At 39.0% G+C, this 20,179-nt stretch overlaps 1 protein-coding gene across 4 annotated transcripts in view; it reads right to left on the minus strand.

Moving 5' to 3' along the window:
• The window catches only part of LOC135099898 (dynein axonemal heavy chain 3-like), a 430,253-nt gene that overhangs the window by 134,604 nt on the left and 275,470 nt on the right, over positions 1–20,179 (minus strand). For all 4 annotated transcript variants that reach the window (XM_064002569.1, XM_064002565.1, XM_064002567.1 and 1 more), the window contains 2 exons: positions 15,353–15,589; positions 9,578–9,817 (listed from right to left, as the gene is read on the minus strand). In XM_064002569.1, coding sequence (XP_063858639.1) covers positions 9,578–9,817; positions 15,353–15,589 — 477 coding nt within the window. The remainder of the gene's footprint in view (positions 1–9,577; positions 9,818–15,352; positions 15,590–20,179) is intronic.

The following is a 20,179-nucleotide window of genomic DNA, read 5'->3' on the forward strand; positions in this document are numbered from 1 at the left end:
CTGCCGAAACAATATTTACTCCCAGTGAGGTCTAAAGCATTGGATCAGGAGGTGCTGTGACCTTATCATTAAACCCAGCTGTGACCTCACTGAACATTTCCTTTTGTGTCTCACAACACAAGTGGGTAGTCACAGCCTGCCCTCTAAAGACAACTCTCTTCCTCCACACAAAACTAAAAGCACCTAATAACACACACACACCCTTCACTCAAAACTTCAAAATTCATGGTGACTCCTACATCAGCCTCGGAGTCCCAATCTGGGGAGGAGACCACAAATGTCCCCAGGTCAGACTACCCTTCTGACGATGACCCTAAGTGTCTTGACACCCTCCTCAACTTTTTCTTCATTAACTTCTGCAACATTTGTGGTCTAAGATCTAATTTTCAATCTGTACAACACCACCTCTCCTCTTCTAAACCTCATCTTCTTTCCCTCACTGAAACTCAGATGTCTGAGGCAACTGACAGTAGCCCCATTTCTGTTTAATCTTACTTTCTCTATTCTCATTTTCGATCCAAAGCTGGATGTTGCATTAATGTATGCAATGCTTTAACCTGCTCGCATGTCCACACTCTTGAATCTTCCGAGTTTTCCACCATCTGGGTACGATTAGAGTCACTCTCAAACTAAATTTATCTGTGCTGTATATCTCTCACCTAACTCCTCTGACTATAAGAAATTCTTTGACTACTTAACTTCCAAAGTGGAGCACATTCTGACTCTCTTCCCTTTTGCAGAGATCTCCATTCTTGGAGACTTCAATGTTCACCACCAGCTTTGGCTTTCCTCTCCCTTCACTGACCATCCTGGTGAACTAGCCTTCAACTTTGCTATCATCCATGAGCTAGAGCAATTGGTGCAGCACCCTATTCGTATTCCTGACCGTCTTGGAGATACCCCCAACATTCTGCTTATGCTGTCACCCTCTCTTCTCCGTTGGGGTCCTCCGACCACAGTCTCATATTTGTATCTTGTCCTATCGCTCCAGTCCTTTTTCAAGATCTCCCTATGCGAAGGTGCCTCTGGCGCTTTGCCTCTGCTAGCTGAGGGGACCTGAGGAGGTATTTTGCTGATTTTCCTTGGAATGACCCGTCTTTGTGTGCTGAGCGCATAACAGAGGTGATAGCGTCTGGCATGAAGGTGTACATTCCTAACTCTTTTTCTTGACCTAAATCTTCCAAAGCTTTGTTCAACACATGATAGAGAGGTGGCCCACAAAAGGTACTTAAGCCTTCCATCACCACAATCTCATGCACTTTATATTTCTGCCAGGAATCATGCCAAGTCTGTTCTCCAACTAGCCAAAAACTCCTTCATTAACAGTGTGTCAAAATCTTTCAAGATCTAACCCCCTTCATGACTTCTGGCATCTAGCCAAAAATATCTCCCATAACTTTGCTTCTTCTTTCCCTCCTTTATTTCAACCAGATGGCACCACTGCTATCACATCTATTTCTAAAGCTGAACTCTTTGCTCAAACCTTTGCTAAAAACTACCTTGGATGATTCTGGGCTTGTTCCTCCCTCTCCTCCACCCTCTGACTACTTCATGCTACCTATTAAAATTCTTCGTAATGATATTTTCCATGCCTTCGCTGGCCTAAACCCTTGGAAGGCTTATGGACCCGATGGGGTCCCTCCTATTGTTCTCCAAAACTGTGCATCTGTGCTTGCACCTTGCCTAGTCAAACTTTTTCAGCTCTGTCTGTCAATATCTATCTTTCCTTCTTGCTAGAAGTTTGCCTACATTTAACCTGTTCTGAAAAAGGGTGACCGTTCTAATCCCTCAAATTACCATCCTATTGCTTTAATTTCCTGCCTATCTAAAGTTTTTGAATCTATCCTCAACAGGAAGATTCTTAAACATCTATCACTTCACAATCTTCTATCCGATCGCCAATATGGGTTCCATCAAGGCTGCTCTACTGGTGACCTTCTGGCTTTCCTTACTGAGTCTTGGTCATCCTCTTTTAGAGATTTTGGTGAAACTTTTGCTGTTGCCTTTTACATATCAAAAGCTTTTGACAGAGTCTGGCACAAAGCTTTGATTTTCAAACTACCCTCTTATGGATTCTATCCTTCTCTCTGTAACTTCATCTCAAGTTTCCTTTCTGACTGTTCTATTGCTGTTGTGGTAGGTAACTGTTCTTCTCCTAAATCTATTAACAGTGGTGTTCCTCACGGTTCTGTCCTATCACCCACTCTCTTCTTATTCATCAATAACCTTCTAAACCAAACTTCTTGTCCTATCCACTCCTACGCTGATGATACCACCCTGCACTTTTCCATGTCTTTTCATAGACATCCAACCCTTCAGGAAGTAAACATTTCATGCAGGGAAGGCACAGAATGCCTGACTTCTGATCTTTCTAAAATTTCAGATTGGGACAGAGTATTGGTATTGTTGGTATTGTTTAATGCCTCAAAAACTCAATTCCTCCATCTATCAACTTGACACAACCTTCCAGACAACTATCCCCTCTTCTTCAATGACACTCAACTATTCCCCTCTTCTACACTGAACGTCCTCAGTCTGTCCTTTACTTATAAACTTATCTGGAAACTTCACATTTCATCTCTAGCTAAAACAGCTTCTATGAAGTTAGGCGTTCTGAGACGTCTCTGCCAATTTTTCTCACCCCCCCCAGCTGCTAACTCTATACAAGGGCCTTATCCGTCCATGTATGGAGTATGCTTCACATGTCTGGGGGGTTCCACTCATACCGCTCTTCTAGACAGGGTGGAATCAAAAAACTTTTCGTCTCATCAACTGACTGTCTTCAGCCTCTCTCTCATCACCGCAATATTGCATCTCTAGCTGTCTTCTACCACTATTTTCATGCTAACTGCTCTTCTGATCTTGCTAACTGCATACCTCCCCTCCTCCTGCGGCCTCACTGCACAAGACTTTCTTCTTTCTCTCACCCCTATTCTGTCCACCTCTCTAACGCAAGAGTTAACCAGTATTCTCAATCATTCATCTCTTTCTTTGGTAAATTCTGGAACTCCCTGCCTGCTTCTGTATTTCCACCTTCCTATGACTTGAATTCCTTCAAGAGGGAGGTTTCAAGACACTTATCCTTCAATTTTTGACTACCATTTTGGACCCTTTTATGGGACTGGTATCTTAGTGGGCTTTTTTTTTATTTAATGGATGTTTGTTGCTCTTGGCCAGTGTCCCTCATACATAAAAAAAAAAAAATCAATGCACATTTGTTTTAGTCAGTTATTATTACATTTCTAGTTTATTCACATATAAACACATCCACACACACACTGGATTGTACTCTAGGGAAATAAAGGCAGACCATGAAGTATCCATTTCAATCCACTACAACCTGCGACGACAATGGGATATAAGATATGCCAACATTCCTTGGACTACAATGACCCCATATGTCTCATTCAGGTATGTGATGTGATACCAAAAACACCACAACTGGCAATGAGCAGTGAAATGTCCCACGCAGATGACAAACGCATCCAAGCAACCAAGCATGTTTTGGTAGGATACCAACCACAGCAGTCAACCACAACCACAGTCAACATGGTCTTAGATGTTCCAGTGCCCAAAGCATTTTCAGTTCAAGAGGATCCTTCTGTAGCTCAGCAGTGGATGAAGTGGGTATCTTCCTTTGAGAATTACCTCAGAGCAACAGGAGTAACTAAAGAAGACCAGAAGGCTGCACTGTTATTGCACATCACTGGATTGGATGTACAGGATATTTTTGCTACTTTAAACCTGCCCATTCAGGCTTATTTTGAACTCAAAGTTCATTTTATTGACTATTTTACACCCAAAACCAACATCAGGTATGAGTGTATTTTGTTTAGCCAATGTGTTAATGAAGCAAAGGAGAACATTGACACATTTGTGACTAGGTTCAAGCAGCTTGCACAGTCATGTGGGTTCACTGACCCCAATGATGTCATAACTGATCAGGTCATAGCAAAATGTAATTTACATGAATTAAGAAAAAGGATGCTCCAAGAGAAAGACCTAACTTAATTGCTACAGCACTAGAAGCAGCTAATACTCAGGCTTAGGTGACTAAGGGCAAAGCATACAGTAGCACTCAGGTTCAAATGAACAAATTATCAACAGGTTCCAAGAAACCACAGACACAGTGGCAAACAAGCCACAAGGTATGTCTGAATAAAAAAAAAAGACAACCAGCAGCTGCAGCAAACAAAAAAAGCATGCTAACTATCCTTCACAATACAAGGTGAAAGGACAACAACAAATGTTTCACATGTGTTACAGGTGTGTTAGAGCAGGTCACCATCTCAGTGATAGAACAAAATGTTCCACCACAAACAAACAGTGTACTTGTGGTCGCAAAGGTCATTTCATCATTATGTGTAAATATCATTGCAAATTCTGCCTCAACAGAAGAATCAGTACCATCAGGTATGGATGAACAGGAATTTGCTATTCAAATAAATTCTCTAGCACAAAGAATGAAGAGAGATTGATGGTAACAGACTACATAAATGGCAAACCAGCTGTCATGCAAGTTGACACAGCAGCAGATGTCTCAGTAATATCAGAATACATAGCATGCAACATTCCTGGTTTGTCCATAGAACCTTGTCACACTGTTCTCAAGGATTACAATTTAAGTTCCACTGAGGTAATAGATTTTGCCAAAGTACATGTTCAGTATGAACAACAAACAGCAGATTTTGTCCATCAATATTGTGAAAGGCCAAGATCAGACACTAATGGGTCTTAATTGGTTAAAACACATCAGGCTAAATTGCACAAAGCTATTTAAGATCCCAAAGGTTGAACATAAATCAGTTGTCCAATTACATGACTATTTATCACATTTCAAAGAAATTTTCAGTGAAGGGATTGGCACAACAAAAATAATGTGAAAGCATCCTTAGCACTTAAGCCAGATGTAACACCAAAATTTTGTGCACCAAGACCTATCCCACATGCACTTAAAGCATCTGTGGAACAGGAGATTAGAAATCAGAGGGAACATGGGTATGAGTTATGTACTCAGACTGGGGAACACCATTAGTACCCGTAGCCAGGAAAGACGGTGGAATTTACCTGTGTGAAGATTACAAAGTTACATTAAATCCACACTTGCAAGTAGCCCAATATCCTCTGCCTTAGGAAAATGCACTTTTTTTCAAAGATTGACATGAAATAAGCCTTTCAACAGTTGATCATGGACAATAAGTCATAAGAATACTGCACAATAAAAGGATTGTTTTGTCCAAAGAGACTGCCTTATGGTGTGGCCAGCAGTTCTGCACTATGGCAACAGACCATGGACAAAATATTCAATGGAATACCTGGTGTATTTTGTTTCACAGATGACATAGTAACTGCAGGCAAGAATGAAATAGAATATCAGGAAAGGTTAACAGCAGTCCTGAAATGCATCCAAGAGAATGGCATAAAAATTCACAGGAGTAAGTGCCAGTTCAATGTTCCATCTGTTGAGTATTTGGGTTTCTTTATCAATAAAAAGGGGATTCACAAAACAAATGACAAAGTCAAGGCAGTTCAGTCAACAAAAGTTCCTGACAATGTAAAGGAACTACAGTCATTCTTAGGACTTATAACATTTTATGGCAGGTTCATAAGAAACCTAGCTACCATTGCAGAATCCCTATATCAATCGTTTAACAAAGATGTAGAATGGAAATAGACAGTGGATTGTCAAAATTCCTTTGAAAGGATCAAAGCAGAAATAACATCGCCAAATTTTTTGACACATTTCAGAATGGATCTACCAGTAAAGTTAGTCTGTGATGCCTCACAAGTAGGTATAGGCACAGTTTTAGCTCATGAAATGCCAGATGGTACAGAGATACAAACTGCTTATGCAACAAGATCACTAAACAAGGCAGAGAGAAATTACTCTCAGATTGAGAAGGAAGGTCTTACACTCATATAGTGTCAAAAAGTTCCACATATACTTATAAGGCAGAAAAAATTCACATTAATGACAGACCACAGACCACTCTTAACTATAGTTGGCCCTAAGTCAGGTCTACCAACTTTAGTGGCAGACAGAATGCAATGCTGGACTATCACATTAGCAGCATACAACAACATATTAGTACAGGACTGCAACTACAATGGGAAATGCACGGTCTTGCTTACCTATAGATGAAGCAACTAAAGATCATGATGTCAGTATTTTGCTAGTATATAGCTATAATTTACCTATCACAGCTAAGCATATAGCTCAAGGCACATGGCAAGATCCTACAATGTCAAAGGTAGTGCAAGGTCTAGTTACTGGCAAAGATTCATTATGGACAGATGAGAATTGTAAACCATGTGTAGCAGTATGGTAAGAGCTCAGTGTGGAACAAGATCACATTTTTCATGGTAGTCATTCCTAAACAGCTTACAAGAGCAGGTTCTTGCTGAACTATATGTTGACCACCAAGGCATTGTCAGAGTAAAAGCAGTAGCCTGAATTTATGTGTGGTGGCCAGGATTAGACAAGAACATTGAAATGTACATCAAACATCAAATGTACATCATGTGCTGTTCATCAAAATGATCCCCAACCAGCACATTTCCATCCATGGGTATATCCTAGATATGCAATGCAAAGACTGCACATTGATTATGCAGGTCCCTTTCTTGCATACTCATATTTAATTGTTGTTGATGCTCATAGTAAATGGCCAGAGACCATTCCAATACAATCAACTACATCCATTAGTACAATCAGGGCATTTATGCAAATCTTTTCAGTACATGGTTTACCAGAATGAATTGTATCAGATAATGGTCCACAATTTTCTTCTCAGGAGTTCAAGGAATTTTAAAGGTAAATGGCATTCACCACATACAGTCAGCCCCATATCATCTTGCCACAAATGGTGTAACCAAAAGATTTGTCCAGAACAAAAGATTTGTCGACACATTCAAGAACAACATGAAATGTAGAAATGCAAACAGTACTAATGTACTTTCTAGCATAAGCAAGTTTCTGCTGACCTACAGGACTACTCTGCATGCAACCACAGGTATAGCAACTTCTATTTTGCTGATGTATGGAGGATCAGAACTAAGTTAGACTTAATGCTACCAGATTTCCTTAATGAATAGCAGAGCAAAGACTGGAAGAAACTGCAACACCAAGGTAAAGTAAGAGACTTAAAACCTTCTTCACAAGTTATGGTTAGATCATACACTACACTGAACAGGCAGGTACCAGGAACAACTTACATGTCAAGTAGGCAACATGCATTATGTAAATGGTAGTGTAACAAAGAGACACAAAGATCAGTTGCAATCTTGGACTGGTTAGATAGACAATTCATCTGTAAAGCAAAATTCTTCTGCAGATCAACACAGTACAGAACAGTCAGTTCCTTCCAGCAATGATGAACAGTTGGTACAACCTACATTTCCTTCATTCCATGGTACAGTTGCACATAGAGTACTTCCTGACAGGACTACCAGGATTACCTCCTGAGAGATTAAATTTATAAGCCACTAGTATGTAAGTGTTCCATGACATGGGTTTCATATTTTTGCACGTTCATCTCTACCTCAATGTCCCCACTGCCAATGTGTCTTTACTTATTATTAAGAGGAATTACCGAACACCACAGTATTGTTTCCATCCTAAAACTGAGCAGAATCTCATCATACAATCAATGTGCATTTGTTTCAATCATTTATTATTATATGCTTTAGTTTACTCACATATAGACAGACACACACACACACACACACACACACACACACACACACACACACACTGGATTGTACACAAGGGAAATAAAGGCAGAATATGAAGTATCTATTTCAATCCACTACACACACGCACACACTGGAGTGTACACAAGGGAAATAAAGGCAGAATATGAAGTATCTATTTCAATCCACTCCATCCTGCAATGAAAATGGGATATAACAGATATGCCAACATTCCTTGGACTACAGTGACCCCATATGTCCCATTCAGGTATGTGATGTGATACTAAAAACAACATAATATGTTCAAGAATCTTCCTGTTGAGAATAGATTAAAAAAAATCTTCAGAAAGGCAGGAAATTAAAGCAATAGGGAAGTAGCTTGATGGATTATAATGGGCATCCTTTTTAGGAGCAGGCTGAATGTAGACAAACTTCCAGCAAGAAGGAAAGGTAAATGTTGATAGACAGGGTTGGAAGAAGGCAAGGTGCAAGCAGAGAGGCACAATTTTGGAGAATAATAGAAGTGATCCCTTCATGTCTATAAGCTTTCTGCAAGGTTAAGGCCAGCAAGGGCATGGAAAACATCACTGCGAAGGATCTTAATGGGTAGCATGAAGTAGTTGAATGGTGAAGGAGAGGGAGGAACAAGCTCTGAATCATCCAAGGTGGAATTTTTAGGAAAAGTTTGAGCAAAGAGTTTAGCTTCAGAAATAGATGAGATGGCAGTAGTGCCATCAGGTTGAAATAAAGGAGAAAAAGATGAAGAAGCAAAATTATTAGAGATGTTTTTGGCTAGGTGACAGAAGTCACAAGGTGAATTAGATCTTGAAAGATTTTAACACTTTCTATTCATGAAGGAGTTTTTGGCTAGTTGGAGAACAGAGTTGGCATGATTCTGGGCAGAAATATAAAGCATGAGATTGAGGTGATGGAAGGTTCAAGTACCTTTCGTGGGCCACCTCTCTATCATGTATAGCATGAGAACTGGCTGTGTTAAACCAAAGATTGGAAAGTTTTGGACGAGAAAATATGTGAAGAATGTACACCTCCATGTGCTCATCACACTGAGATTGGTCTCTAACACAGAAGCAGTAATCATTCCAAGGAAAATCTGAATAATAACTCCTCAGGTGCCCCCAATTAGCAGAAGCAAAACACCAGAGGCACCTCCACCTTTGGGGATCCTGAGGAGAGATTGGAGTAATAGGATAAGATACAGATGTGAGGTTGTGATTGAAGGAGCATAACAGAGATGATAGTGTGACAACACATACAGAAGAATTAGAGGTTAAGAAAAGATAAAAAATGTTGGGCGTATCTCCAAGATGGTCAGGAATATGGGTAAGGTGATGCACCAACTGCTCTAGGTCATGGTGGATAGCAAAGTTAAAGGGAGAGGAAAGCCAAAGCTGGCAGCAAACAGTGAAGTCTCCAAGAATGGAGATTTCCACAAAAAGAAAGAGAGAATGTGCTCCACTTTGAAAGTTAGTCAAAGAATTTCTTATAGTGAGAAGAGTTAGGTGAGAGGGATATAAACTGAATACACTTAAAAAATTCACAAAAAAAGATGCATAGGAAGTGTGAAATGACAAAAATAAATATAGTGAATATTTATAGATGGATGGTAAATTACCAGTGTCTAAAAAAAAATAATAATAAATAAATGAAAAAAAAAAGTTGGGTTTCTTCTTTGGGACTATAAGACATATCTTCTTTGGTCTTAGGTAGATTTGCTAAACAGGTTACTTATCAAAGCACCACAATGAAGTGATATCAAGTGAAAAAGAATGAGCCATGTCAATATAAAACTTGCCATTCATAGCAATGCTGAGCCATGTAAACATAACATCTGTCTTTTAAAAATTATGCAAATGATTTCACTTACCTCATCTTTAGCTTCTGCCTGCATTCTTTCCAGAATATCTGCTCTTTCCTCACTGGTGTAAAGATTGGGAAGGTCACCAGTATTAAGTAAGGTATTGACATCTTCAATAAAACTTTCATCTTTGATTTGTGCATCAGTCAACAAGAACACTGTTGACTGGCCATCCCCACCTGCTGTCATTAATACTTTTTTTATGTCCTCTCGCCACTCTTGGATCCCATATGTCTTAGTCACATGTACCTGTAAGGGAAATAAATATAAAGTAATACAAAACAAATATTTACAGGAAGAATGATAGACAAAATATGTATGTGCTGGTGTCAGTGAAAGGATTAAGGTTCTCTCTGCAATCCTGACAGAAATCTGGTATGTGCTACAAAAACTGGAGCTCAAGAAGGGCATTTGGTTATTGTTCCTTACATAATGTATGACCTGTCCAGAGGGTAAAGAAAAATACTTTTTCTGGATTGAAGCTTCTGCATAAGTGTCAGAAGTTTGCTTTACCAGCAAGTGCATCATATTATGTCAGGCACAAAACTGAGTTGTACTTAGTTCATTTTCTTTTGGATGGTGTAGTGGGATATGATGTTCTAATGTCTAGCGAGGTAAAACAACATAAAATGAAGAAAAAAATAATAAGAATGTAGTAAGAATGATGAGAGAGCGAGAGTACAAAGGCCGGATGTACAATTAAGAGTGGCCACTCAATGTCATAAACTTACCATAGGAACTCCTGTGCCCAGACACTCTCATTCCACAATTAATTTACTCTATTTCTATTTGCTCAGTCAGTTTGAGTCTCATGTAGTCCACAGCAGAAGAGTTGCCCTTAACAAAGAAATAATCAGTATTCATCAAGCCACACCCCCGGTTTAATCAGAAAAATTTTTAAAAGTAAAGTGTTTTATTCAAGTAAAGACTGCGTGGGGAGTGGTGTGTGGGCAGGTGTCCATATGTGCATGTGTTGCATCCCCCCACTTTCCTTGTACCCCCTTCCTCCCTAGCAGCAGTGTGGAAAAGTGCTTTCTCACAGGCAGTCACTAGGAGGCAGTTGGAAGGAGCAGATGTATAGAGATGTGCTCTAATATGCAATTATGGGACTGATAGATGAAGCAACAACTAAGTTACTGTCACGCCAGCATTGCTATTTCAATGTAGGACAAAAGAAAAGGAATATATGGTTTTGTCACGTAATGGAATAACAGAGGTGGTACGGCAATAACTTTGTTCATTGGTTCATCTTAATAATCATGGCATGGCCAAGAGTAGTGAAGGTGACGGAGCTAGTGAAGTGGTTATGACATAGCTAGAGAAATGACTCAGGCAGGATAATAGTTAGCCAGGTCATTTGCCATAAGGGAACAAGTGAGTCATTACTGGCTGTATGCTTCCAGCCTATTAATAAAGAATAGGAGTCTCCATAGTAGTCTGCCAGTAAGGGTAGCTGTGTATTACATGCACTATACCCAGGAAAGTGACTCCTTGGCTGTGCGAGTGTACAGGTCAAGTTTGTGCAGTGAGCGGTGACTGATCCTCCTGTGTGTTCGTAGGCACTCTTTTGTAGTGGTTTCTTGTGTCTTGTGTTAGTGACCCTGTTTTGTCTTAAATGCTACTGCAAGCTGATTCAGTTCAGCTGCAGAGGACCTAAGTAATTAGCTGTGTAGTGAGCTTTACTCCCTCCTCAGGTCCTGATAAGGCCTGCCATCCAGGAAGCAATAAACGATACTACCTGGCTTGAGGGTATAACACTCTGATGGGGAGTGGGAGAACTGTTACAGAGGGCAGAAATCCAATGGGGTATTATAATATGACCACATATGTGCTATTGTATGTTAACTGTTTTTCCTAGACGTGCTTGTTGATTCCTCCGCAGCTGTTGGTGTTGAGTGTTGTTTGGAGTATTTCCCTTGTCTGTGTGTAGGTAAAGCAGACTGGCAACCTCAACTTAGTGTGACTTGGAGTTATTACTTGTGAAAAGTGTGCAGGAGTGACAAGGGACCCTGTATACCCGTATTGGGCCCTGCACTGAGTCCACATAGGAGGTGGCTCAGGGAAGCTAGTCCACGTGTGGGAACTTGGTGAAGGGGCTGGGATTTGCAGTCATAACAATGTGTGCACTGATCTACTTGTGACCTCAACTATGTAATGTCTTCAGATACAATGATAGAGAACAAGTATTTTATTGTACTAAAATGTGATATGAGGAACTGTAATGGATCATGAAAATTTCTTAGTTACAGTACTATTCTTTTTATAAGTGTGCTCCATTTATTTGGTTATTTGTGTAATTTTGGAGAAGATAGAATTTTGATGATCTTGCTCCAAAATTGTGCTCTGCATTTCTTCAAGTATTTCACATAGTTAACCAAGAATCAATAACAGCTAGTGTGATTTGGTCGTGTGTGTTGCAAGAAACACCATAACAGCATCCCCCTGATGTGCATTTCTCTAAAGCTGTTGTGAAGTGGTAGCCTTGGGTGAAGTTGTTTGCTCAGTTTCTTCACTTTCCTTTTAACATTTTGTCAGTGTGATCAATATGCAGTACACATGTTCACGCCTGTCTGAGACAGTACATGCTAGATTGGAATGTTTACCTTGTACAAGGCAACCACAGCTGTTATGTTCTTCATAGTAGTAACCGTCCTGGCCATCACACTGGGCTATGCACACACCAAATGTCACGTAACAAAGGAAAAACAAATGATGAAGCATAAAGAAACACAATAACCAAAACCCTGCCTCATTTTGGATTGAGGGTCATCATGGTCTGATGAATAGATATAATTGGTGAAAATAGCTATGAGCTGTGGTCATAAAGTTTCTAAGGCAGTATACAGTATCTCCTGGTAAGGCTTGGATGGAATCTATTGTGTGAAGCCAATGTTGGTGTCACCATAAACTGTCGTGGCACTTCATGATACTGATGTAGGTATCACTGTATACAAGAGGTTAAAGCCACAACATACCAACATTTGCTAAATCCCACATGATTTTAATATTTTTTTACATATACAGTAAGATCTTACATCTAATTCATTAGATTTGGATTCATTAGATGCAAATACATAAACCAGTGGAAAAAAATTATAATAGGTATTAAAAAAAAAACACTGAAGCCCTATTTTTCACTCAAAATACTGGCATTAATTTAAGTCTTTAATTAACTCCTAAAGGATCGGGGACATTGATTGACGTCCTGCTGCTAAATGACCAGGGATATTGATCAATATTTTTGCTAAAATAAAGCCAAATTATTCTATTTTCTGCTTGATTTACTAGCCCAGGCTATGACTACACTGGTTTCAAGTCAGACAGCAAGGGTTGTTAGTCTACAGCTAGTCTCCGTCATGGCTAGTTCCCAGGAATGTGATTCCAGCACATCTGATTAGGCTCACTAGCCCCTTCATTTCCTTACTTCCACTCCCCATGCTCATACCATGATAACCACAACATCAGCCACTGTAAAGCACAGAGGCAAAGAAAATGCCCGGGTAGGGGGTGTATGAAAAATTGTGGAGCACCAGTTTTCTTTTTCCCCAAGCCATGGTCAGGGTGAACCGATCAGACATGTGGCCTGAGCCATGCTCAGCGTACACTGACACAACCTCATTCAACTTGTGGTATCTCTGTAACCATGGCACCTACAGACTTGAGGATGAGGCCATTCGAAAGAGGAGTAGTTTCCTTTCACTCATTCATTGTAGTTTAAGAGTAATAAGCATGTGAAAACAGGCTATTTTATGTGTTTTGAGCTCCACCTGCAGTCCTGGCAGGCCAGTCAAATTATCCAACCCCCTCAGGTCCTTTAGGGGTTAAACATAATGATGCAAAATGTAAGATAAATAAGAGATAATGTTGATAACTCACATGTGAATGATGAAATTAGGTTTGTGGGTAAGACAAACAGTATCTGAGGCAGAAAGGAGACCACAGTTGGTCTGCTCCCTCAAGCACACTGCTGTGCCACCATCACCACTGTCCTCTCTCTTCTCACTCTCTGCTACCTCTTGTGGTAACTCTACAAGCTTTTTTTTCATCCTTTTATCTACATTAGGATTTTTCTTCCGACTAAATCCAGATAAATCATCCAGAATATCACAAATTAGATTATTTATATCCTCATCACTCACAGTTTCTTTGTTTTCATCAAGATTTGCCTTAACTTTCCCACATTTTAAGTATCTTTATTTTTCATACCAGCACTTCCCAGCAGTTAGGGCAACATGGCACAAGGCATAATCTATTACCAAATACAGAAGATGGAAAATTAGACGATGATAACGCAGGAAAGAATCAACTATACAACACGGGTAGAGAAAAGAGACTGCCACTGTGTTCGATGGAAAAGGTAGTACGAATGGAGGGAGTAAAATAATTTCATACTGAGCATTAAGGCGTGGCTCCTGTTAACTATTTGTTGCTTCAGTATGAATCTGAGTACATCAGTTTCTTTAATAAGGATGAAAAATATTATGAATATATAATTTCTTTGAGGATAATGGCAATGATTTTTTATGTATATACCATAACACTTGACAACTCTGCTCTCCGAGCTTACCAAGGTCACACAGACCAACCATGGTCACGCACCAAAAGTCAAGTGGAGGAAGATAACTGCTGTCATTTACTCATCATCAACAATGGAAACTTAGCCTTCTGCACCTGCCACGCACCCTTGTGTACTTACTTCACAGTAGCAAGAAAGAACTTACTTATGAAGAAAAATTCTCAGAAGAAAAGACCAACAGAGGACCTTTAATGGAAATCAAGGGTATTCTTTGATCATCTTAAGTGCAGCACATGTAGATTCAGCAGGCAGAGGAAAGCTGAATCCTCAAGGGGGCCACACCTAAATGCTCAGTACAAAATAGTTCCACTATGATGATGTTACACACTTACTTAAAGGGGTGGTTGGTTTATCCCACATCCCTGAGTTATTTCACTAGATTCAAAACTCATATGTCAGATATGAATATGGGTTGAGGTCCAATAATGTCACTAGATGCAAATATGTTAGATGCAGACTCATCAGATGTGAGATCCCATTGTACATTCAAACAAAACTTGATATTAAATATGAAATATGAAATGACAAAAAATAATTTTTAACCTTAAGTCACTCAGTATCAGTGGCGGCTCATAGCTAAAATTAGAGGGGGTGCTGCTTCAGAAAATTTTTAATCATTGTTTTAATATTGTGTAAAAAGAAACAAACATATAAAAAGAAAATTTATACATAAACTTGATAAAATCCTAAACAGAATAAAATCAAACATTTTTCACTCACTAATAGCCTAAATTATTATACTTCAAGCTTGATCCATTCATTTAAAAATGAAATCCAAAAAGAAACACTACTTTCCACCAGTACACCAGGGTCAGCACTATGTGAGCCACAGTGCTCTCTCTCCCTAGCATGCAACTTCCTATCTTGGACATGTGAGCATGCGCACAACAGCCAAACACCGTGTCACTGGAACTGTGAAGTACACAGTTCTATATAAGGATTTTTGTATTTTTTTTTGTAAATTAGGGGATGGCTACTGACATTAAGTTAAGGATTATATAATATACAATTATAAAGAAAGAATTAAAGAAAAAAAATACTCATTATATTGAATGTTATCAATAATATCAAGTAGAAATAGGGGATGCTGAAGTTCTGCAGTGCCTATACATAGACTGGCACTGCTCAGTATTTGAAATGATGTTTAATTTCAACCATGCAATCAAAATAGATGTAAAACAAGATTAATTTTATTAAACTGATCTCACCTGGAAGAATTCATGATTGGCCATGAAGGCAGCCAGTTTTGTCGCACTCTGACGGCCTGAACCAGCAAGACCAACCAAGAGAGCATGACCAGAGTGTTGCTGAAGCACCCTGCTAATTCTGGACACATGTTGTATTATATACTGAAAAAGCACCAGAGAAAGATGAGATTTGTTCTCCAAATTATAGTTATGAAGATAGTTTTCCATCACTTGTTGCAGCTCCTTCATATCTTGTATCTGAAAAAAAATAAATAATATATATATATATATATATATATATATATATATATATATATATATATATATATATATATATATATATATATATATATATATATATATACACAGTGGAACCCCAGTTTTCAGACTTAATTTGTTCCTGAATGCCATTTGAAATCCAAAATGTTTGAAAACCGAAACTATTTTCCCCATAGGAATCAATGTAAAATAGATTCATTTGTTCTCAGACACAGGTCCACCATGTCTTAGCAGGTAATGAAAGATACTCCCACTGCTAATATGGCTGCAGTTGTGCAGTAGTGATGGCATTGTGGGTCATAAAGAGGGCCACAGGAGGGTCGGGATTACTCCTGAGCACCAAACCTTGTTTGTTTACATCAAGGAACTTCTTCAATGGGATCACATTTAACTTATTTCAAAGACTGAATTAGTTTTACTCTCTGTGTCTCTCCTCCAAATATCTAAAAACAAAGGAAATTTTATAGAAATTATAAATTAGTTATAAATGGCAGCTTTTGCTATATCTTGTAGTATTTGAAATCAAGTAACTTTGTTCAAAAACTTAATTATGGTACGGCAACTGAAGCAATTAAGAGTCAAAATTTGTTTGAAAATCAAGTTGTTCAAAAAGGGAGAGGTTTGATAACTAATGTTCCACTATATATATATATATATATATATATGAAGGCATTCATGGTGCTGTACAGGTTGACATCAAAACTTCAGTAACTCTGGTTTTAGAGCCATCCTCCTCAAAGTGTTTGACATAAGTGGAGGTAAGGTCAAGGTGACAAAAGTCTGTCCTTGAGTAGGCCAGATGATATGGGTTGGTGAGGTGCAGCTGCTGCAACTCCACTCCTGTTAATTTGTTAACACCTTAGTGTAAATATAGGAGAGAGAGAGAGAGAGAGAGAGAGAGAGAGAGAGAGAGAGAGAGAGAGAGAGAGAGAGAGAGAGAGAGAGAGAGAGAGAGAGAGAGAGAGAGAGAGAGAGAGAGAGAGAGAGAGAGAGAGAGAGAGAGAGAGAGAGAGAGAGAATGCTGCCTGGACTGGCAGGATGCTTCACTGAGAGGTATACAGGAATACAACCCCATCTGGCATCAAACAAAATTTACCTCAAACTCCCCACACATAAAGTCTGACATTCAGCTCAATTCTGAAATCCTTAACCTTCGTGGTTGTCAGCCCATGGGGGAAGGAAGTGGGGGCAGTAACAGGTTAATAGGTTTAGTGCTCTACCATAGATAGATTATGAATATTTAAGAGTTTCACTATCCACATTACAATGACATACTATGACACACACACACACACGCTACACACCGCATAGTGTAGTGGTTAGCATGCTTGGCTGACAACCAAGAAGGCCTGGGTTCGAATCCTGGGCACAGCGAGGCAAATGGGCGAGCTTCTTAATGTGTAGACCCTGTTCACCTAGCAGCAAGTAGGTACAGGAAGTAACCCGAGGGGTTGTGACCTCGGTGTCCCAGTGTGTGGTGTGTAAGTGGTCTCAGTCCTACCCAAAGATAGGTCACTATGAGCTCTGAGCTTTTTCTGTAGGGTAACAGCTGGCTGGGTGACCAGCAGATGACTGTAGGTGAATCACACACACACACACACGTTGAGAGCAGACGTGTCAGGAGCAGCTCCGCAGACTTGCCTACTTGTGGGTACAGGGTCCGAGGTATTTTCTTAGCCTGGCTCCATACAAAAGTATAAGAAAGTGCACAGTGTGGGGTGGAGTTTTTATGGAAGAAGTAGAAAAAGATCGGAGATGGAATAGATGAAGTGAAAATTGTGGGTGAAAACACCGAATCCAAATCGGTTGTAAACAAAGCGTGATGGCGGCCGCCGCCGCGTCGCCGTCGCCCAGAGTCACACCAAAATTTGAAGGATTTAGTGAAAAGGATATACAGGTAGCCAAGTTAAATGCAAGATTATGGAAATTAGAAGAAGAGAATGAAAAGATAAGAGAGGAAATAAGAGGATTGGTGACATTAGTCAGAGGATGGAAAGGAGATAAGGAGAGGGGACTTAAAGACACGAACGACATTGTTGAAGAGCTGGAAGAGTTAAAAGGAAGGGAGTTAAAAAGAGAAAGGGAAAACAAGAAACAGAGAGGAAGTGGAAAAGATAGTGGATTTAAATGTAAAGTACAGTGAAGAAATACAAGAACTTAAAAAAGAAAATGGAAAGTTAAGGAGCATGGTGGAGAAGAAAGAAGTTAGGATAGATGAAGGCAAAATCCAGAGTGAAGTAAAAGGCTTAGTTGAAAAGGAAGTGAAAAGTTGGAAAGAAGAGAGAGGACAAGAGAAGATAGATATGACAGAAATAATAAGAAAACAGCAAGAAGAACATGATAAAGAGATGGCGAAAAAAGTAGTGAAAATCATTAAGGAAAAAGATAACATAGTAAGGGATACGGTACAAAAAAAGATGTGCCTGATGGTGTTTGGGGATAAAGAGAAGACCATATCAAATAAAGTTCTAAGAGAAAGAGAAGAATTACAAAGAGCAAAAGAAATCATTGAGAAAATTGTAGAAGAAGGAGATGAAATGGATATACAAATAGAAGAAGTGTACAGGATTGGGAAATATTCAGAAGGGGGGAAACGTCCCATGAAAATAAGACCAATAAGCCAAGCGGCAGCCGAACACATCTTGAGAAGAATGAGTTTGTTAAGAAAGACAGAGGGTATGAAGGATATATATATAAGAAGAGAAATGAATGAGGAGGAAAGAAACAAGGTGAAAGAGTTAAAAGAGGAGGCCAAGACAAAAAACGAAGAGAGAACACAGGAACAGGCAGAAAGGTATATATGGAGAGTGATAGACATGAAAATGAGGAAATGGTGGTTAAAGAATGCGGAGCAAGAAGTAAGACAACAAAGAGAGAACACAAAAGAAATGGGTCCACAATAAATAAAATTAAAGTTATGTATACAAACATAGACGGATTAGTGTCCAGCCAAAGGGAACTAAGAGATTATTTACATAAAAAGAAACCAGAAGTGGCATGCATTACGGAAACAAAACTAACAAGGGAGATTAATGTTGAATTTGAAGAAGAAGGATATAACACATGGAGAAGAGACAGAAAGAATAAGGGAGGAGGAGGAGTGATGATTCTAGTAAGAAAAAACATCTTGATAGAAACAGTGGAATATGGTGAAGGGAGGTCAGAAACATTGAGTGTGGAGATCAAGATCCAAGGACAAGAAAGCAGAAAAATTATTGTTGCATACATGCCTCCAAAGACCAACACTTGGGGGACTGATGATTATAAGCACATGCAAAGCGAGTTCATAAAAAGTATAGATGACATGCTAAAGATAAGAAACAAAGTGTTACTAGTAGGAGATTTTAATAGCAAGGAGATAAACTGGGGGGAGATGGAGGTGACAGGGATTGCCAGTACATGGAGTGAAGAATTTTTACAGACTATGATGGTAAACACGATGGATCAATGGGTGAAAGAAAATACTAGGTACAGAGGGGAAGATGAACCATCACTCTTAGACTTGGTTTTTACAAAAAAGCCAGAAAATGAACCAAGTATAGAATATTTGTGTCCAGTGGGAAAAAGTGATCATGTGAAGATGGAGATAGAGATCAAAGAAGTGCCAAAATTCAATGAGGAATATAAAAATGAGAGAAAAAATTATGCTAAGGCAGACTTTACAGGGTTAAAGAAATTCTACGGAGAGCTTGATTGGAATAATTTATTAAGAGGTATGGAGGTGCAGAAAAAATATCAAGTGTTTTTAAGCAAGTTTAGAGAAGGTGTTGAAAGATATGTGCCAAGATATAAGGTAAAAAGAAAATAAGAAAGTGTGGTTTAATGCAAAGTGTGCAGAGGCAAAAAAGAAGGAGAGAGCATGGAAAAAAATGAGGAAACAATGGAATGAGATAAATAGAGAAGAATACAGGACAGCTAGAAATGATTATGTTAAAATAAGAAGAGAAGAAGAAAGAAATTTTGAAAGAGATGTAGTTGGAAAGTGTAAAGAAGAACCCAAACTTTTCTATAGATATGTAAATGGAAAAATAAAGCATAGAGATACCATTACAAAGCTGAAGAAAAATGGAGAAATTTATGAAACCACACAAGAGATGGCTGAGATACTGAATAAAAGCTTTAAGTCTGTATTTACAAGAGAAACTGTCTTTGCATCACTGGGAGATGAGGAACAACAGAAAGGAATAGCAAACATACAAGTGGAAAGAAAAGAAATTAAAAGACTACTGGAAGAGCTAGATACTAGGAAGGCGATGGGACCAGACGAAGTAAATGGATGGATATTGAAAGAATGTAGAGAGGAATTGGAAGAACGAACATGGGAGATAATTAACAGTTCTTTGAAGGAGGGAAAAGTACCAAAGGAATGGAAGAGAGCAAATATAGTACCGTTATACAAAGGAGGTAATAAAATGGAACCACTGAATTACAGACCAGTCTCACTCACGAGTATTGTAAGTAAACTCTGTGAAATAGTCATTAAAAACAGATGGGTGCAATATCTTGAACAAGAAAATATAATAACAGAAAAACAATTCGGTTTCAGGAAAGAGAGATCTTGCGTAACAA

This window comes from Scylla paramamosain, chromosome 4 (assembly GCF_035594125.1).
Source record: "Scylla paramamosain isolate STU-SP2022 chromosome 4, ASM3559412v1, whole genome shotgun sequence".
NCBI lineage: Eukaryota > Metazoa > Arthropoda > Malacostraca > Decapoda > Portunidae > Scylla > Scylla paramamosain.